Source organism: Equus caballus, chromosome 2, assembly GCF_041296265.1.
Source record: "Equus caballus isolate H_3958 breed thoroughbred chromosome 2, TB-T2T, whole genome shotgun sequence".
NCBI classification, from domain to species: domain Eukaryota; kingdom Metazoa; phylum Chordata; class Mammalia; order Perissodactyla; family Equidae; genus Equus; species Equus caballus.
This window is the reverse complement of record NC_091685.1, coordinates 118,355,765-118,370,755: the sequence shown is the minus strand read 5'-3', so window position 1 is coordinate 118,370,755 and position 14,991 is coordinate 118,355,765. Positions and strand designations below refer to the sequence as shown.

Genomic DNA, 14,991 nt, shown 5'->3' with positions numbered 1-14,991 from the left:
AGCTATGGTCATTTATAGAGAATTTAAAAATCACAGCATATTACATAATGCCTACTGTGTTCAAATGTGAGTTAATTTTCATAATCCTAATTTGCCTCTTTGCTCCTTTTTTGTCTTGCTGAGACTTCTAGAAGATTCTACATTTACACCAGCAATTTTCAAAGTCACTTCCACAGAACCCTAGTCCTGTGCAATGAGCTATAAAGAAGGGTTTCATGATGAAATAAACTGGAAAATACCATCTAAAAATTTCCTTCTGTTAGAGACTTACAAGGCAAACTAGGATTTTCAAAACTCTAAGAAAGTCTGCGTTAGAGTGACCCCTTTAATTCCACATTTCCCAAACTTATTTTTCCTCAGAACTCTTTTGTAATGTAATGGTAACTCTATTTTTTGAATTATAAGATACCATCTATTGTAGCCACATCATTATTCTATGTGCCACTAAGAAAGGAAAAACAACACTGACAATAAGCCTTTGATTTTTAAGGCTATTTAAATATACAGTCAACAAAACACAAACTCAAGATGCAGTACTTTATCCTATATAATGAATGGAAAGATATAGTCTAGAAGTGAAATGTTAAAATTACAATTTTTTATCATTTTGTCCATGTTAGTAATTTCAGTATGGTCTATAGATTCTTGTATAGATTTCTATAAACTGTGAGAGGCAGTCCTGCGAATTCTGATACAAACGTATCTAACAGAATGCTGCCACACACATTTTGTTATCACAGGTGTCACTTCACATGCCACAGCTCCTGGTCTCTGTGAGTTTTCAAGGGTAAACTATGAGCTTAGAGGCCTCTGAGTTAGGAGAGGGCACTTTAAAGAAAACGCCAGGGCGGCGCGAACCACATCCATCTATCCTCCTTGATGACCCATGACACCTGTCATTACAAATCTCACTCTTTTAATCCTCCTCACCATGTTTGCATGTGTGAGTTCCAGACTGGACTTTTAACTGCCCCAAGTGGGATCCATATCTTCTTCTCTCTGTATCTCCCCACCATGTCCACTTTGTTAAAGAGTAGGATCATTAGAAATGTTATTTATTAACAAGAGAACATCTTTCTCCATGTAATAGCTAAGTGGAAACATCTCTTATTTGCAAACTCCATGTTATATTACTATGGTTGTTAGCAAATCATACCTTCAGTTGCCTATTTGTGAAGAGTTTTGTTTGTTAAGATGAATAATACAATTTTATCTAGAAGTTAGATCAGAAAAGCCACACTAAATTTGCTAGTGCCATAAAATAAGTCATTTTAATAATTAAGATACATAAATAAAGTGTTTATGATAGAAACAATAAAGTTGTCTCTCAATTCTGTACAAACACTGAATTTCCAAGTAATTTGTAAGGAATATATTCATCTTATTACATTCAAAATAATGGTCAAACAATAATGATTACCCTTTTTTCTGAATGATTTTCGTTTTATAGTCTATAATTCACACAGTATTACAGTAACATAGTATTACAGTGCTTGTTAATCTTGAAGATATGAAATAAAATTCTTCTAATGGTATGTAGAAAATAAAAATAAAATAATTAAAAATCATTTGCATAACTTTTATGAAAACAAAATAATTAATATTTTTTCTGTAAAAATAAATTACATACTTTATGCTGAAATGTCTTTCTATTAAAGTGTTTAGAAAATCGTTACATTCATGTTTTGGCATGGTGCTCGAACATTCTTATCTGCCATTCTCTCATGCATGATCAAATGAGGTGCAAGCTGCTCACACGTGAGAAAAACAGCTTATTTTCACAGGAAAGGAAATGATACATGAAATAGAGTTAATTTAAAAACTCAAGTGTCATATGATAGAGATACAAAAATTCACTAAGAAAATGTATTTTTCAAGGCCTTCGAGGTGAGGCAGTCTTTATATTTTATCAAAGGTAGTTTTTAATCACACTACCCTGTAAATACCCATCCAATTAGCATGTTCATCGATTGCAGGTTATTGTCCCTTGTAATGATTTAAAGCCTAGTGCTTGGTCAACGGACTGAGGCACAGCAGTTGAACTCATTCCTGACCACCTTCTATAAAGGAGCAAGAGAAATAAGCATCTCCATTCTCCTCACAAGTGTGGCTCACAAGAGTAGCACCTTTGGCACCAAGAACGGTTTTCCATGTGGCAACCACGTGGCAGAAGTCTCTGGAGTGGCACAGCATGAAAAGTCTGATGCTTATGGCAGTGATATTATGGAGCCTAATTTGCTTGTTTCCCTAGAAAACAGGTGAACGAATTGACATAAGTTTACCCAGACAGTCAAAAATTGGTACTTATCCTCGAGTAACACCTGAAGGGCAATTTAGAAAGAAGCCTGTTTTCTGCTTTTTCTTCTTTGTCTTACTTTTCTTCTGCTTTTTCTCAGCCTTCTTTTTGCTTGGTTTCTTCTTCTTGTTTTCCTCTTTATACCATGGTCCCCAAACTCCTCCATTGAGCCGAGGGTTACTTCTGGGGTCTTTGGGGGGGTACCTGACGGGCACTGCAGTTTTGTTGTACTGTGAGAGCCTCCGCAGGAGCTTCTTCACGATTCCAGGATATCGGTTAGATAGATCCACTCTCTCATATGGGTCAGCTGTGATGTTGAAAAGCCATACACTTTTGCCAGTGGACAAGGTAATCCGTTCGTTGTGCCACCGATTTGGCCCCAGGTTGCTGAAAGACTGAGGGGGAACCCAGTCACTGTACCCAGGGTTTCCTGTAAGCAGTTTCCAGTGCTGCACCCTGATGGCTGACTGGATCGCAGTGTTCCAGATCCCATAGCCTGCCGCCAAAGAGCCATTTTTCGCCTTGGTATAAATGGGGTCAATGTTGTGCAAAATATCCACCCGGGGAGAACGAAGGCCTTCGCTTATGGTCTCCCAGATATCATAGCCATCCAGTTGAATGTCCTCATCAATCTGTCCTTCGGCCAGTGAAATCAGAGTAGGGTACCAGTCAGTGATGTGCACAAGCTCCTTACACACCGTTCCCTTGTTTTTCAGAAGTGGGCTATGCACGAAGCCAACAGCCCGGATCCCCCCTTCCCAGTATGTTCCTTTGCTGCCTCTGAGAGGCCAGTTACTTCCTCCTGCAGTGGGTTGACCGCCATTATCTGAAGAGTAGATGATAATGCTGTTGTTGTAGAAACCATATGTCTTTAGAGCCAGGGTCACATTGTTGATTGCTTCATCTAAGCAGGAAAGCATGGCAGCATACCTCCGCCTGTTTATGTTGACGATGGATCTGTAGTGTTCAAAATACCTGCTAGGGGCTTGCAGCGGTGAGTGAACAGCTTGGTAGGCAATATATAAAAATATAGGCTTTCTGGGGTCATGGGAAGCTAAGATTTGCTGTACTCTCTGAGTGTACATCTGTGTGGAGTAAATGCCATTGTCATAGTCCCAGGCAGCATTGTCATTTTCATACAAGTCATAGCCACACATCCCGGGACTGTCACATTTGTAGTGTGTATAGTAATCACCACTTCCCAAGAGGGAACCAAAAAAGGTATCAAATCCTCTCTTGGTGGGCATGCATTCTTTCCTGTAAAAACCCAAGTGCCATTTTCCAACCATGTGTGTTGAATATCCAACCTCCTTCAGCTTCTGAGGTAGAGTTGCATTGTCCAGAGGTAAGCAGTTGGGTTGGGTGGGTCTTATGATAGAATGCTGAAGTCCGGTGTGTATCTGATACCTTGATGAAAGAGTAAAAATGTTGTCAGTGCAGGATAACAAAGATATTCTACATGAAACAATGATTCTTAAATAATGTTTCTATGAAGAGAAACTTTACCCAAATAAAATATGACCAATTTAGCATTTCTACTATTGACTCAAAAGTCTTTCCCTAATTAGCTTCATATCCAACCTTCGAAATACATTTAACTCTAAATCAGGACTTTTGAAACTAAGATTTCATCATTTATCTCAAAGTGTTTTTAAAGTTCTTGTAACGGAATTAATTTGAGTAAACTTTAATCTTAAAAGATTAAAATTAATTATAACTAAAATTAGTTATATGACTTAGGAAACTAACATAAGAGAAAGGATATATAAATTTCAAAGTGTCATTATTATTTTTATTGTTTTTAGTCTAGGGACCTCGCATTAGCTCCTAAATCATTTCCTGAGATCATTTATGTCAAGCTAATTCTGAAGTACTAAAATACACGCAGAAATTATACAAAAATCTGTTTGTCAAAAATATTTTATAATTAGTCTCCAACCTGTTAGATCTCTGTAAAGAGAAAGAGAATGTTTCTGACTCAAATACATTATGGTTGAAAAACCATTTTAGAGTAAATGTTTTAGCTGCTGCTGAGAAAGGATTACATTTTCCCCAGAATAGCAGGAAATGAATCCTTTCATATGTTTCCCACAGCGTTTCCTTTTTAAAAAACTGACATTCACTTACAATATAGTCTAAGAAAACATGGTACCCTAACACTTTCTATACACTAAAATTGAGTCAATGTTAATTTCTCTCACTGTTCTTTTCCCAAGGGCTTTTTTCCAGAGAATGGTTATTATCACACAAGAGTGTGAATTTTCAGTTGGGTCAAAATGTGCCTATTAGTTCATGACATTTTAAAAGCACTTGATTCTATACTTATTATATAAGTTCGAAAAGACTTTTTAATAGAAAATATAGAAATCTGAGAAACTGAAAGTTGCAGAGAGTGTTAGGGTAAATGTGAAAATATTCTTGGAATCAAATTACAAAGAGTAATATCGAGGTCAAATACAAAACTTTTTTCAAATTGATTTAACCCGAAAGGCCAATGTGTTATAGGTGCCTTGGGTGAATAGTTCAATTTATTTTTAAATGTTCAAATGATAGCATAATGCAACTGTGAGCTCTTTTGAGGCATCCATCGCAGTAACGTGTTGATGGTTTTTAGTAGCTGTCGAGATATCTGGTCACTAATGCCAAGCAGCATCCAGATGGGCCCTGTCTACTCTGCTGATCATTTAGCTGTCAGAGTTTCACAATTATCACAGTGGTGGTAATTTAAAACATAATAAGCCCCCAAAGAAATAAGCATTTCATAAGCATTATTTAGCACCAAATTCGGAAGGTGTTATTGCCCTCGATAATTTTTGATCCGGTTCAGGATCCAAAACCTTTACTTGTGAAACCACTAATTTTGTAGAAGGACAGGAGAAATCGGTAACACTAATCAATACAAACATTGAGGAAATTTTAACAAAGAGATATCTACATGGGTAAGAATTTAGGGAAGGATTTATGGGCATGTGTTATTAACTAAATAATTATCTTACGCAGAAAATGTACTTGGCTGGAGTATCGATTCAGTGTATGGAACCGCTAACCAATTCGAGTCTTTCTAATTAAATTGGGCATTTTCTCACCTAGAACTAAAGGCAAAGGAACTGAGGCTTTTGAAAAGTGTGAAATACAGGAAATGTGCACACAAAAAAGAGTACAAAAGAAGAGGTCTGCGGCTTTCAGAAGATGGTGTAAGGCTGGCAGATCAATCAGACAGTTCAGAGCCTTTAATCAACTATGCGGTTTCTGTCTTCTCCGGAGAGTAGAATGGTTTTCATTTTGGAAAATTTAGAACCAACAGCAGAAAGTTTTGGCAGCAGCTCCTACAGAAGAGAGATTTTCAGGGCAGCACCTAATTAAATGATTTCAAGCTTCTGGGGCCAAATGGGAGGGAGTTTGGGGTAGAATTTGGGGCGTGGGTTAAGGGTATTGGTTTTAGGGTCAGACAGCCCTGGGTTTGAATTTGCTCCTCTGCTTATTAGCTGTGTGACTTTGGACAGTACTTAACCCCTCTGATCCTCAGTTTCCACACCTGTAAAATAGGGATAATGATATATATTGGGTTGCTGGAGCATCAAAAGAGAGCACAGAATCTGGTCAGCACAGTCCATTCAATAAACGATAGCCTTTACGATCCTTATCCCAGGGTTCTGAATCATGCGTTACTAACATATTTATATAAAGTTTTATAATTTGTAGGCCCTCTTTCACATGCACTATGGCATTCAATCCTCATTACAACAGTGAGATGCGGGATTCTTTATGTCCATTTTATGGATGGGAGAATAGAGATACAGAGATGTCCCCACTCCTCCAGCCTGCCCCACCAGGTGGGGAAACTAGTTCTTGAACGACAGGGCCTAAGCCTGATGCTCCCTATTCTCTGTAAGAGTTAATATCACTACTTCTCGAAAAATCAAGGAGCAGAGGAAAGACGCCATCAGTCTTGGGAAGTGAATCTATTCTAACTTCCTAATTAAAGAGAGGAAGGATTTATAAACCACATAGTGAGGCTTATTGTGATCCCGCAAAAACTTGAGGTTAGTTTTTTAAGTAGATGATTTGTGGGCATTTCAAAAAGAACAAATTAGGTACAGTCAAAAAGAAAAGAAAAGTCCTGAAAAGTTAGCTTCACTTTCTTTTTAAAAAAGGATCAGTATTAGGTAAATAACTTGGAAAACCAATGGGCATTTGCAAAATTTGCCCATGATTCTTTTCTCATAAAATAACGGAAAATCAACTGTATAATAGCACTATTGACTGGTGATAAGATTGACAATCTCACACTTTAATCTAGTTAATACCATATAGAAAGATTTCATTTACGTGATCTTCTCTGGCTTCCACAACTCTGTGGAGCCGGCCGGGGGGTTCGTTTATTAGTTCCATCTAACAGCAACAGCAACAACAGACACTGATGCTCAGAGTAATTTCATAGCTCTCTCATGTTGCACAGCCATGAGTCTTGAGGTTCCACACCGGAATCCAGACTTTTGGCTTTGGAGACTTTTCCATAGTACACTGACAGCTAACTGAACAGCTAGACTCATTTAAAATTTGGATTAATTCATTTGGATTAATCTTCAGTATTTATTAATTTGCTCTGTTAAGCAATATTATTGAGTGTATAAAGTGTGCCGGGAACTAAGTTTTTGTTTTATTTTGTTTTCCCTTTCTCTCCCCAAAGCTTGGTATCACTAAGTGTGAAGTAAAGATCCTACCAGCAATGGGAGTGTCTTGAAGGTATGACTTCTGTCAACCCTGGGATCAGATGGGGATAGAGACAGTGCTGTCAGTCATGGACAACAGCACCAAATGCTGACAAATTCTTTTATTGCAGGAAGGAGCTGGTTGGAATCTAGGCAAGAGCTTTGTAGAGTCTTTGGTTTGATAGTGACTTCGACTTGGCAGCAGCAACTAACTTCAAGACCAATCAAATAATTCTTCAAAATATACTACAAAATCCTGATTAAGTGTTTGAGGATATCTGATCTGCAAGGTAATTTCTGGAACAGCACAACTGGGCCCTTTTTTTGGCCTCAGCTCATTGATGATTATTATCTATGACTTGAATAAATAAATAGAAGAAATGCTTACTATCTAGGGGGAATAGTGCCATAATCAAGATTCAAAGTAATCAAAGTGACCTGAAATGTCGTTGAAACAAAGAGGATGAATTATGGATGGAAAGTTAAGAAAGGGCTCAAAGATTGAAGGGAACATGTCAAAAAGATGCAGAAGCCTGAAGAAGGGGCTCTCACTGGCCAAATCTGGGGCAACGTGAGCATCAAAATAAATAGTGAAAGTAACAAATTATACCCACTGAATGACACAGGAAACCCCGAGTCCATACTAATATAAGTAAATACGTAAATAAAAGTTTGGTATGGAATGGGATATTGATAGTCTCAAAGTTATCTCCCCACAAAACAAAGAGTAACTATACAGTGGAAACACCTGATAAGCACCATATTAATCAAATGATGAAAGTTAACATTATCAGAAATTGGGACAAGTCAACATCATATGCCACCAGATAGGATGCAATAAGAATGCAGCACTGTTTCTGTGTTATTCCAGCCGAAGATGCATAATCTGAATCTAATCCTAAGTAAACATGAGGCAAACCCTAACTGAGAAGCATTCTAGAAAATAACTGGCCTAAAATCTTCAAAAGTGTCAAGGGTAAGTAAATCAAAGAAGGAACCAGGAACTTTTCAGATTTGAAAGAGACTAAGGAGACATGACAAGTAAATGAAACACACAATTCTGAATTAGAATGGGTACAATAAAGGACATACTTGGAGAACTGGCAAAATTTAAATGAGGTCTGAGGATTACATGGGAATAACAATGTTAATTTCCTGATTTTTATAGTCGTTTTGTAGCTAATGTAAGAGAAAATCTTTGTTTGTAGGAAATATACAGGATGAAAGGGCTTCAGGTTGGCAATTAACTCTCAAATGGTTCAGGAAAAATGTTATTTGTGTTGTACTTAAATTTTTTCTATAAGTATGAGATTGTTTCAAAACATTTTAAAAATGTGTAATAAAACCTAATTGGGATAAATGGAAGATGTTACATTTTAGTTAAAAAAATAAATTGTTTATAGGTTAGTTAGTTCAGACTATGTAAACGGATCTGGGAAGTTGGATATATCAGATTATGAATTTAATAAAAAGCAAAAGAGAAAAATGAGAGCTAAAATGCTAATCAGATCCTACATTATATAAACACAGTGTGCAAATTCTGAGAAGTAATAATACCACTCTGATAATCAGAATGTATCTGGAATATAGCATTCAATATTTAAGCATGTTCCTCCAACATATATACATTTATTTACTTATAAATTACAAACGTGAACTATTGTACCAATTTATAAACATTATAAAATGTACACAAAATAGAAATTTAAAAAGATGAGATAAAAGTAAATACAAATATAATTTCTGGTATTTCTTCTTGCATCCTAATGAATCATCCCGTGTTGCTCTAGGGTGTATGGACTACAATTTGGAGACCACTGGTACAGAAAGGAGATTGCAGAGAGGTGAGAATTGAAACACAGAGATTGTTTAGAGGACTGTTAGAGTAGTCTGGGTCAAAGATGATGGTGGCTTGGACCACCATCTGGTGGCAGTAAAAATGGAAGTCAGTAGATGGATCGAATGTATGCTTTGGATTTAGAGAGGATAGGAATAAATAAGTCAATGATGGGAGGGTTGCTGGGGAGGCAAAGGGAAAACTCAAGAATGACTTTTAGCTTTGTGGCTTTCATAATTTGGTGAATAGTGGATGGACCAGCTGATCTCTGTTTTATTCCAAAGTATACAATTAGGACTAACAGATAACATTTCATGGAAGCAAATTTCAACTCAATGCAAAAAAAAGAAAATTCGTAAAAAGAAAAGAAAAGAAACAAAACCCAACAAAATAGGCTGGATGCCCCCTTGCCAAGGATTCTATAAAAGATATACCTGAATTGGAAAAGAAGTACTGGGTGGCCTCTAAGGTTCCTTCTACCTACAAGAATCCATGGGTCAAGAACTATATCTTAACGTCTCTATAGAGAACTCCATGCCGCCTCCAAGCAGCTTTACAAAACCAAGTGGATAATATGTACAGGTATTTGATAAAGAAGTTTCCATGATGCATCAATAAATATTTAGCTTCTTTCTTTGAATAATATAAAGTAAGCTTAAAAATAGGTTTTTTACATCATATATTCTGAATGCTATCATCGTGTTGGCCAAAAAACTAATTTTGAAATTTAGTGGATTTTTTTGCCACCATCTGGCTACCACGTGAAGAAAATCCCATATGAACAATTGTAAGTTGAGAGTCAATGCCAAATCTGTTAAAATCAATAGCCATTATTCTCACTTTCCTGCCAACTTAAAAGAAAAAAGCTAAGTGGGCCTTTTGGCTTGGTGTTAGAATACATAAAGAGTTTTGTAATCTTTTTAAATATTAACTTATATCACTGGGGGAGGGTAGTAGCAGTTATTTTTGAGTTCTCCTTCATCTAAGATGTCTAATACAATATTATTGTTTTAATCCAGTTACATATTTAATGTGCCCTTATAAGTACAAAATACTTATAGGAGAAAATATGAATCCTAATATTCCATGCAGACTCTAAAGTCCAGGAGGCTAGAGAGTACCAAACCAGCCAATAGTGGAGTAGGACCTGATATTTTGAAGGGAAAGAAACAGGTAGAAGAGACTGTAGTTTACAAATCAAATGTCACTCAGATATTTATAAGTTAGAAAAACATAACTAATTTTCCATATTCTGAAAGGTGTTCCTTTATCACTTCCTTCCAAAAGACTCTTTTGTCTCAAAGACTGTAACTCTATTTATAGGCCTTAATTTTGTCTTTCGCATAATTATATCTTCTGGTGGAAGCTGGAAGTGGGGGAAGGTGTCATAAAAAGCCTATGCTTAGTTTTTCATCTCATGTTTTCGTGATGTTTCAGTTTTCACCATGAAAAACTGGGCATGGTTTAGAATGAATTACTTATTGAACACCCATTCACCTGCCATGAGCCAGACACTGCTAGCTTAGGGGGTCACAAGTTGAGTAAGATGGTTCCTGCTTTCAAAGAACACAGTGTAGCATGAGAGACAGACAACAACTAGAAGATTATCGTGACAGGAATAAAAACCTCAACAAAGACAACCACAGCATTCTATGAACACTCATAGCGGGTCAGGAAACGCTCTCAGAGGGGGCCATGTAAGATCTGAGTGCATTCGTAGGAGTATCTAGCTGAATGTGGGGAAAAGTCAGATATTTAACACCTGGAACAACACAGACAAAAGCACAGTCACAAGGGAGTAAAATCTGAGATGATTCTTGAGGGAGGAGAAGCCATCCATGGGGAGAGTTGAAGGGAAGGCAAAGAGAGTGTTTCAGGAAGAGGAGTGGAATGTTCAAATGCAAAAGGAGAGAGAGAGAGTCTGGCACCCTGTGGATCAACAGTTCAGAATATGAGAACGGAGATTCAGACGTATCTTGATGGGAGATGAGACGATAGAGACAAGTAGGTACCAAATTATGGCGAGCTATGTTACAGCATACGGCTGTACTCAGGGTTTTGTACTTGATGTAGAGCTCATAGGAAGCCACAGAAATACTATGGAAAACAGAATAACATAATAAAACTTTTCTATTAGAAAAATCACTCTGGTTGTAATGTGAAGGCTGGATTGGAGTGGAACAAGACATAGGTGGGGAATTTGCCCTAATCTAAGTAAGAGATAAAAGTTGATGGTCCAAACTGCGATGGGTAGACAGAGTGGATAAGAAAAGGAGAAGATCAGAGATTACAAAGAGGGACATTTGATAGGATTACAGACTATACATGGGGAGCATGGGAGAGGGGAATGTTAAAAATGAGTCCAAAAAGTCTGGTCTGGGTGGCTGGGTGAAAGGAAGTTTTTTGCTCTAAGTTAAGAAATCCAGGAAGAGGAACAGGAATGGATGGGAAGATGATGAGTCCTGCTCTGCATTTCGTTGGAAGCACCTGTACAATATCCATCTGGGGATGTACAGGATGAAATCACATAAAGATTTGAGGCTCATTAGCATACAGGTGGGAGGTGAGTTCATGGGAGCACAGACACTATCTAAAGATGGAATGGAGACTGAGGGGCAAAGATGGAGCCCAGGAAATACCCTCATCTAGAAGAGAAGCAAGGAGCACCAGTGAGAGAGTCTGAGCGACCGTGGGATCTACAGTAGTGGAGGGGAGTTCTACAGAGTTGACTGCATCATGTACTGCAGAGAAGCCAAAGAAGGTGAGAGCTGAATAGCACCAACTGGCTTTGGCAATAAGCATGTATGACCTGATAAATTATATTTTAGTGGAATGGTGGGGGAAGAAGCCCAGATTTTAGTGAGTTGAGACATAAATGGAAAGTGAAAACATCTAGATGGTGAGCATAGACTATTTCAAGACATGGAGATGGAAAAGGAAAAAAATGAATATGGCAGAGCTCCAAGTGCTGATGTGGAGAAGTGCTTACGATGCATTGTTGAGTGCGAGACATCTGGCCATGGCAGAGTATCGACTGCATTATTCCATTTTTATAATAAAAAATGTGTAAGTTCCATGAGGGCAGGGACTATTCGCTGCTGGATCTGCATCACCTAAAACCATACTTGGCTCGTAACAAGACATCAATAAATGTTGTTTGAATGAATGAATGTACTAAAGTGTGTATGTATTCACTGAGAGAGAAAGAGAAAGAAAAAAATGTAAAAATATACACCAAACTGCTAGACATGGTTATTTCCAGGGAGATAACAATTGTGGGAGAAGAGGAAGCTTTCGATTTCCATTTTACAAATTTACATATAAATGAAATTTAGATGATTGCTTTTCAAAATAACTAGCTTATTCTACTCAGACTAATTTACTAATATGGAACCAGTTTTACCAAGGTGATTAATTAGTTTAAAATGAAAAAAGAAATCTAAATGCTAAATGAATGGAAATGCTCGTTCATCTCATCAAGGAATGTTCTTTCTAGTAGGGACATCTACTCAGGAGACTACCTTTAGACCAGAAGAAAGGGGATGGGATGAGCTAAATGAATTCTGTAATTACCCCCTAAAAGCCAGAGAAAATGCCCCCTTTTACCACACAAGCAAAAGGATAACTTGTCAAGTAATTTTTAAATGCCTGCCTTCGAATAATCTTTCCTGGTCCTCAGAGTTGCTGTTTGTCCTTGCAATTGCCTTGCTCATGCACAATATGTTAACATTTATGACATCAAAGCTTTTGCTACCTCATTACAGTTTTCCTGGTCTCATTAGACACACGGCTGCAAATCACATGCTAAGTGGTTTCTTTCTGGAAACTTTCTTTTTAACCTCATCTATAGTGGGTGTGAATTCTTGGTAGTTTCCATCAAAAAGTAAGTTTAGTCCCCAACTAGAGGATCTTCTCCTGACTCTTTTTTTTGGTGTTCTCTTTCTCTTTTAGAATTATTCCTTTTGAAGACCCATACTTTCTACACTCTATTATTAAAGAAAAATAAAGTTCAATACATAAATTAAAGACTACCAAACATCTAAGTGAACATTCACTTATATGATTAACGGATTTCTTATCTGTAAAATTATTTACAGAGTAAATTTAAGAGGGAACTCCAGAGATACATTTGAAATTATTTAATTTACAGAGAGTGTTTGAAGGACACATGTATTCCATAAAGCAAAGTGTACACATACTGTCAAAATAAAATTTCTATTTTTCTTGCTATTCTCACTACTACCACAGAGTATTATTACATCAATTTTTTAAAACAGTGTGCAGTTATCTCCTCTATTCTAAACAGAAAATGTACTTAGAGGTGTAGACTAGAGAGTAGCTTAAATATTGGACCACATTTCATGTTACCAACTTTGCCCTAGAGACAAGATGTGTATGTGTTAGGGAAAATATCCTTAACCAATATCCTAAGATATTAGTTAGGATTCCCAATTTAAGATATAGATTCCTTAGGGAAAAAATCCCTTCAATTATTTGGAAATGTCATCTTTCACTTTGCTCTATATGCATCAATCCATAATTTAGTTATTCCTCTAGAAATAGGACTGCCATGTTTAAGAAGTCCAACATTTTCTTTGTAGTTCTTACTTCGAGGAAAGAAAAATTATGAAGAGCTTGACATTTATGCTCCCCAGATGGCTCCTCTAGGAACTGGCCCAACAACAAGGTGGGCCGAACTCTTGCATTCTTGATCAGAATTACTTCCTCTTAGCCATGATTAGAGATTATCTTTCAAATAACTGAGTATCTTTGCACCTGAAGTTAGCCACACATAGGAAAAGTATTTCAAGTCAGACTCATGTGGGAGTCATCAATGTCTTAGCTGCAAGCCATGTGGAAACAAACAAACTCAAGATGGCTTAGCAGAGAAAATGGTGGCAGTCTCCAGAAAAATCCGCAAATTCCATTTAATAAAAATGGCATTTATTAAAAACCTGCAATGTTCCAGGCACTGTACTGTGGGTGAACAGAAAGGATGGTGGGAACTTATGAAAAGTAACTCTGTGGGACATATGATATAGTAAGTATCAAAAATACAGAATAATTTTTATGTTTTAGGGAAAGTTTAGAAAAGAATGTACTTGTTTATTCCTCAGGACAGTTGGGTTTACTACACTTTCAGTTTATTAGCATTATTTTCAAAGGAAGTCTTAAAATCCACGTTATAAAGCAATCTCAAATACGATAAAGAGAATGACTGAGTAAAAACTGCATTAATTGGTATGACCAAATGCTCAAGGTTAGAGCCATGCATTTTCATGCAGGCATCATTAGATATAGGACACAGGCACCAACTGACATGTTTTAAACAATTCTTTTCCTAAAAGATAAATTCATGGACTTCTAATCTATTTGCGACTTTGACCTTCTATTGGTGACTTTCCTTAATTCTAACAATGATGACTATTGGGTCTATCCTGAATACAGATATTGAACTATTTTGAATAGCTTAGGATTTATTATTAAAATGGCAGTATTAATAAGCAATTAGTGCTGGCAGATAAGGATGTGGAATTGATATCTTATATTCTGAAGTGTTGAAGTTATAAGCAGCTTTAAATGAAAGAAATTTAGCAAATTAAAATGTATCTCATGCCCTAATAATTATTATAGATCATGTTTCATCCACATGTACAGCAGTGTGTTACAGATGCCTTAATTTTATGAAATAATTCTTTTCATTCAACTTTCTCCTTTGTGTAGAAAAATATCCAGAGTACTTGTTGCATTATTCTGAAGAAATTTTAGTATGTTTAAAATATTTCACAATGGTAATAATAATAATTTTTAAAACTGGAAATAAAAATAAATATGCCCTGAAGATCCCTGACAGATAAAAATCTAATGCCTTGAAACGCACCCCCGGGCGGAAAGCCGCGCCACTCTGCCGCCCCCAGCACATCTGCATCATGGTTCGCCTTGATCCCTCTGGCTGCAGGTGAAGTAGTTTCCTCTTTTCTGTCATCACAGAATATGAAATCAGTTGGTCAGCTCTCTCTCTATGATAAAGATAATTTTTTTCCAGAAAAGTTATCCCAAAATTACTAGTAAAGTGGAAAGCAATCATTACACAGGCAGATCATTTTCTTCAGGAGAGGGCTCACTGCCTATAGCCTGGAAAGGGC

General features: G+C 36.9%; 1 protein-coding gene across 1 annotated transcript in view; it reads right to left on the bottom strand.

Annotated features, from left to right (window-relative positions):
• Window positions 1-1,244: 1,244 nt before the first annotated feature.
• Window positions 1,245-14,991, bottom strand: part of ARSJ (arylsulfatase family member J) — a 72,721-nt gene continuing 58,974 nt past the window's right edge. The window contains exon 2 of the mRNA XM_001503317.5: window positions 1,245-3,703. Coding sequence (XP_001503367.1) covers window positions 2,305-3,703 — 1,399 coding nt within the window. The 3' untranslated portion in view covers window positions 1,245-2,304. The remainder of the gene's footprint in view (window positions 3,704-14,991) is intronic.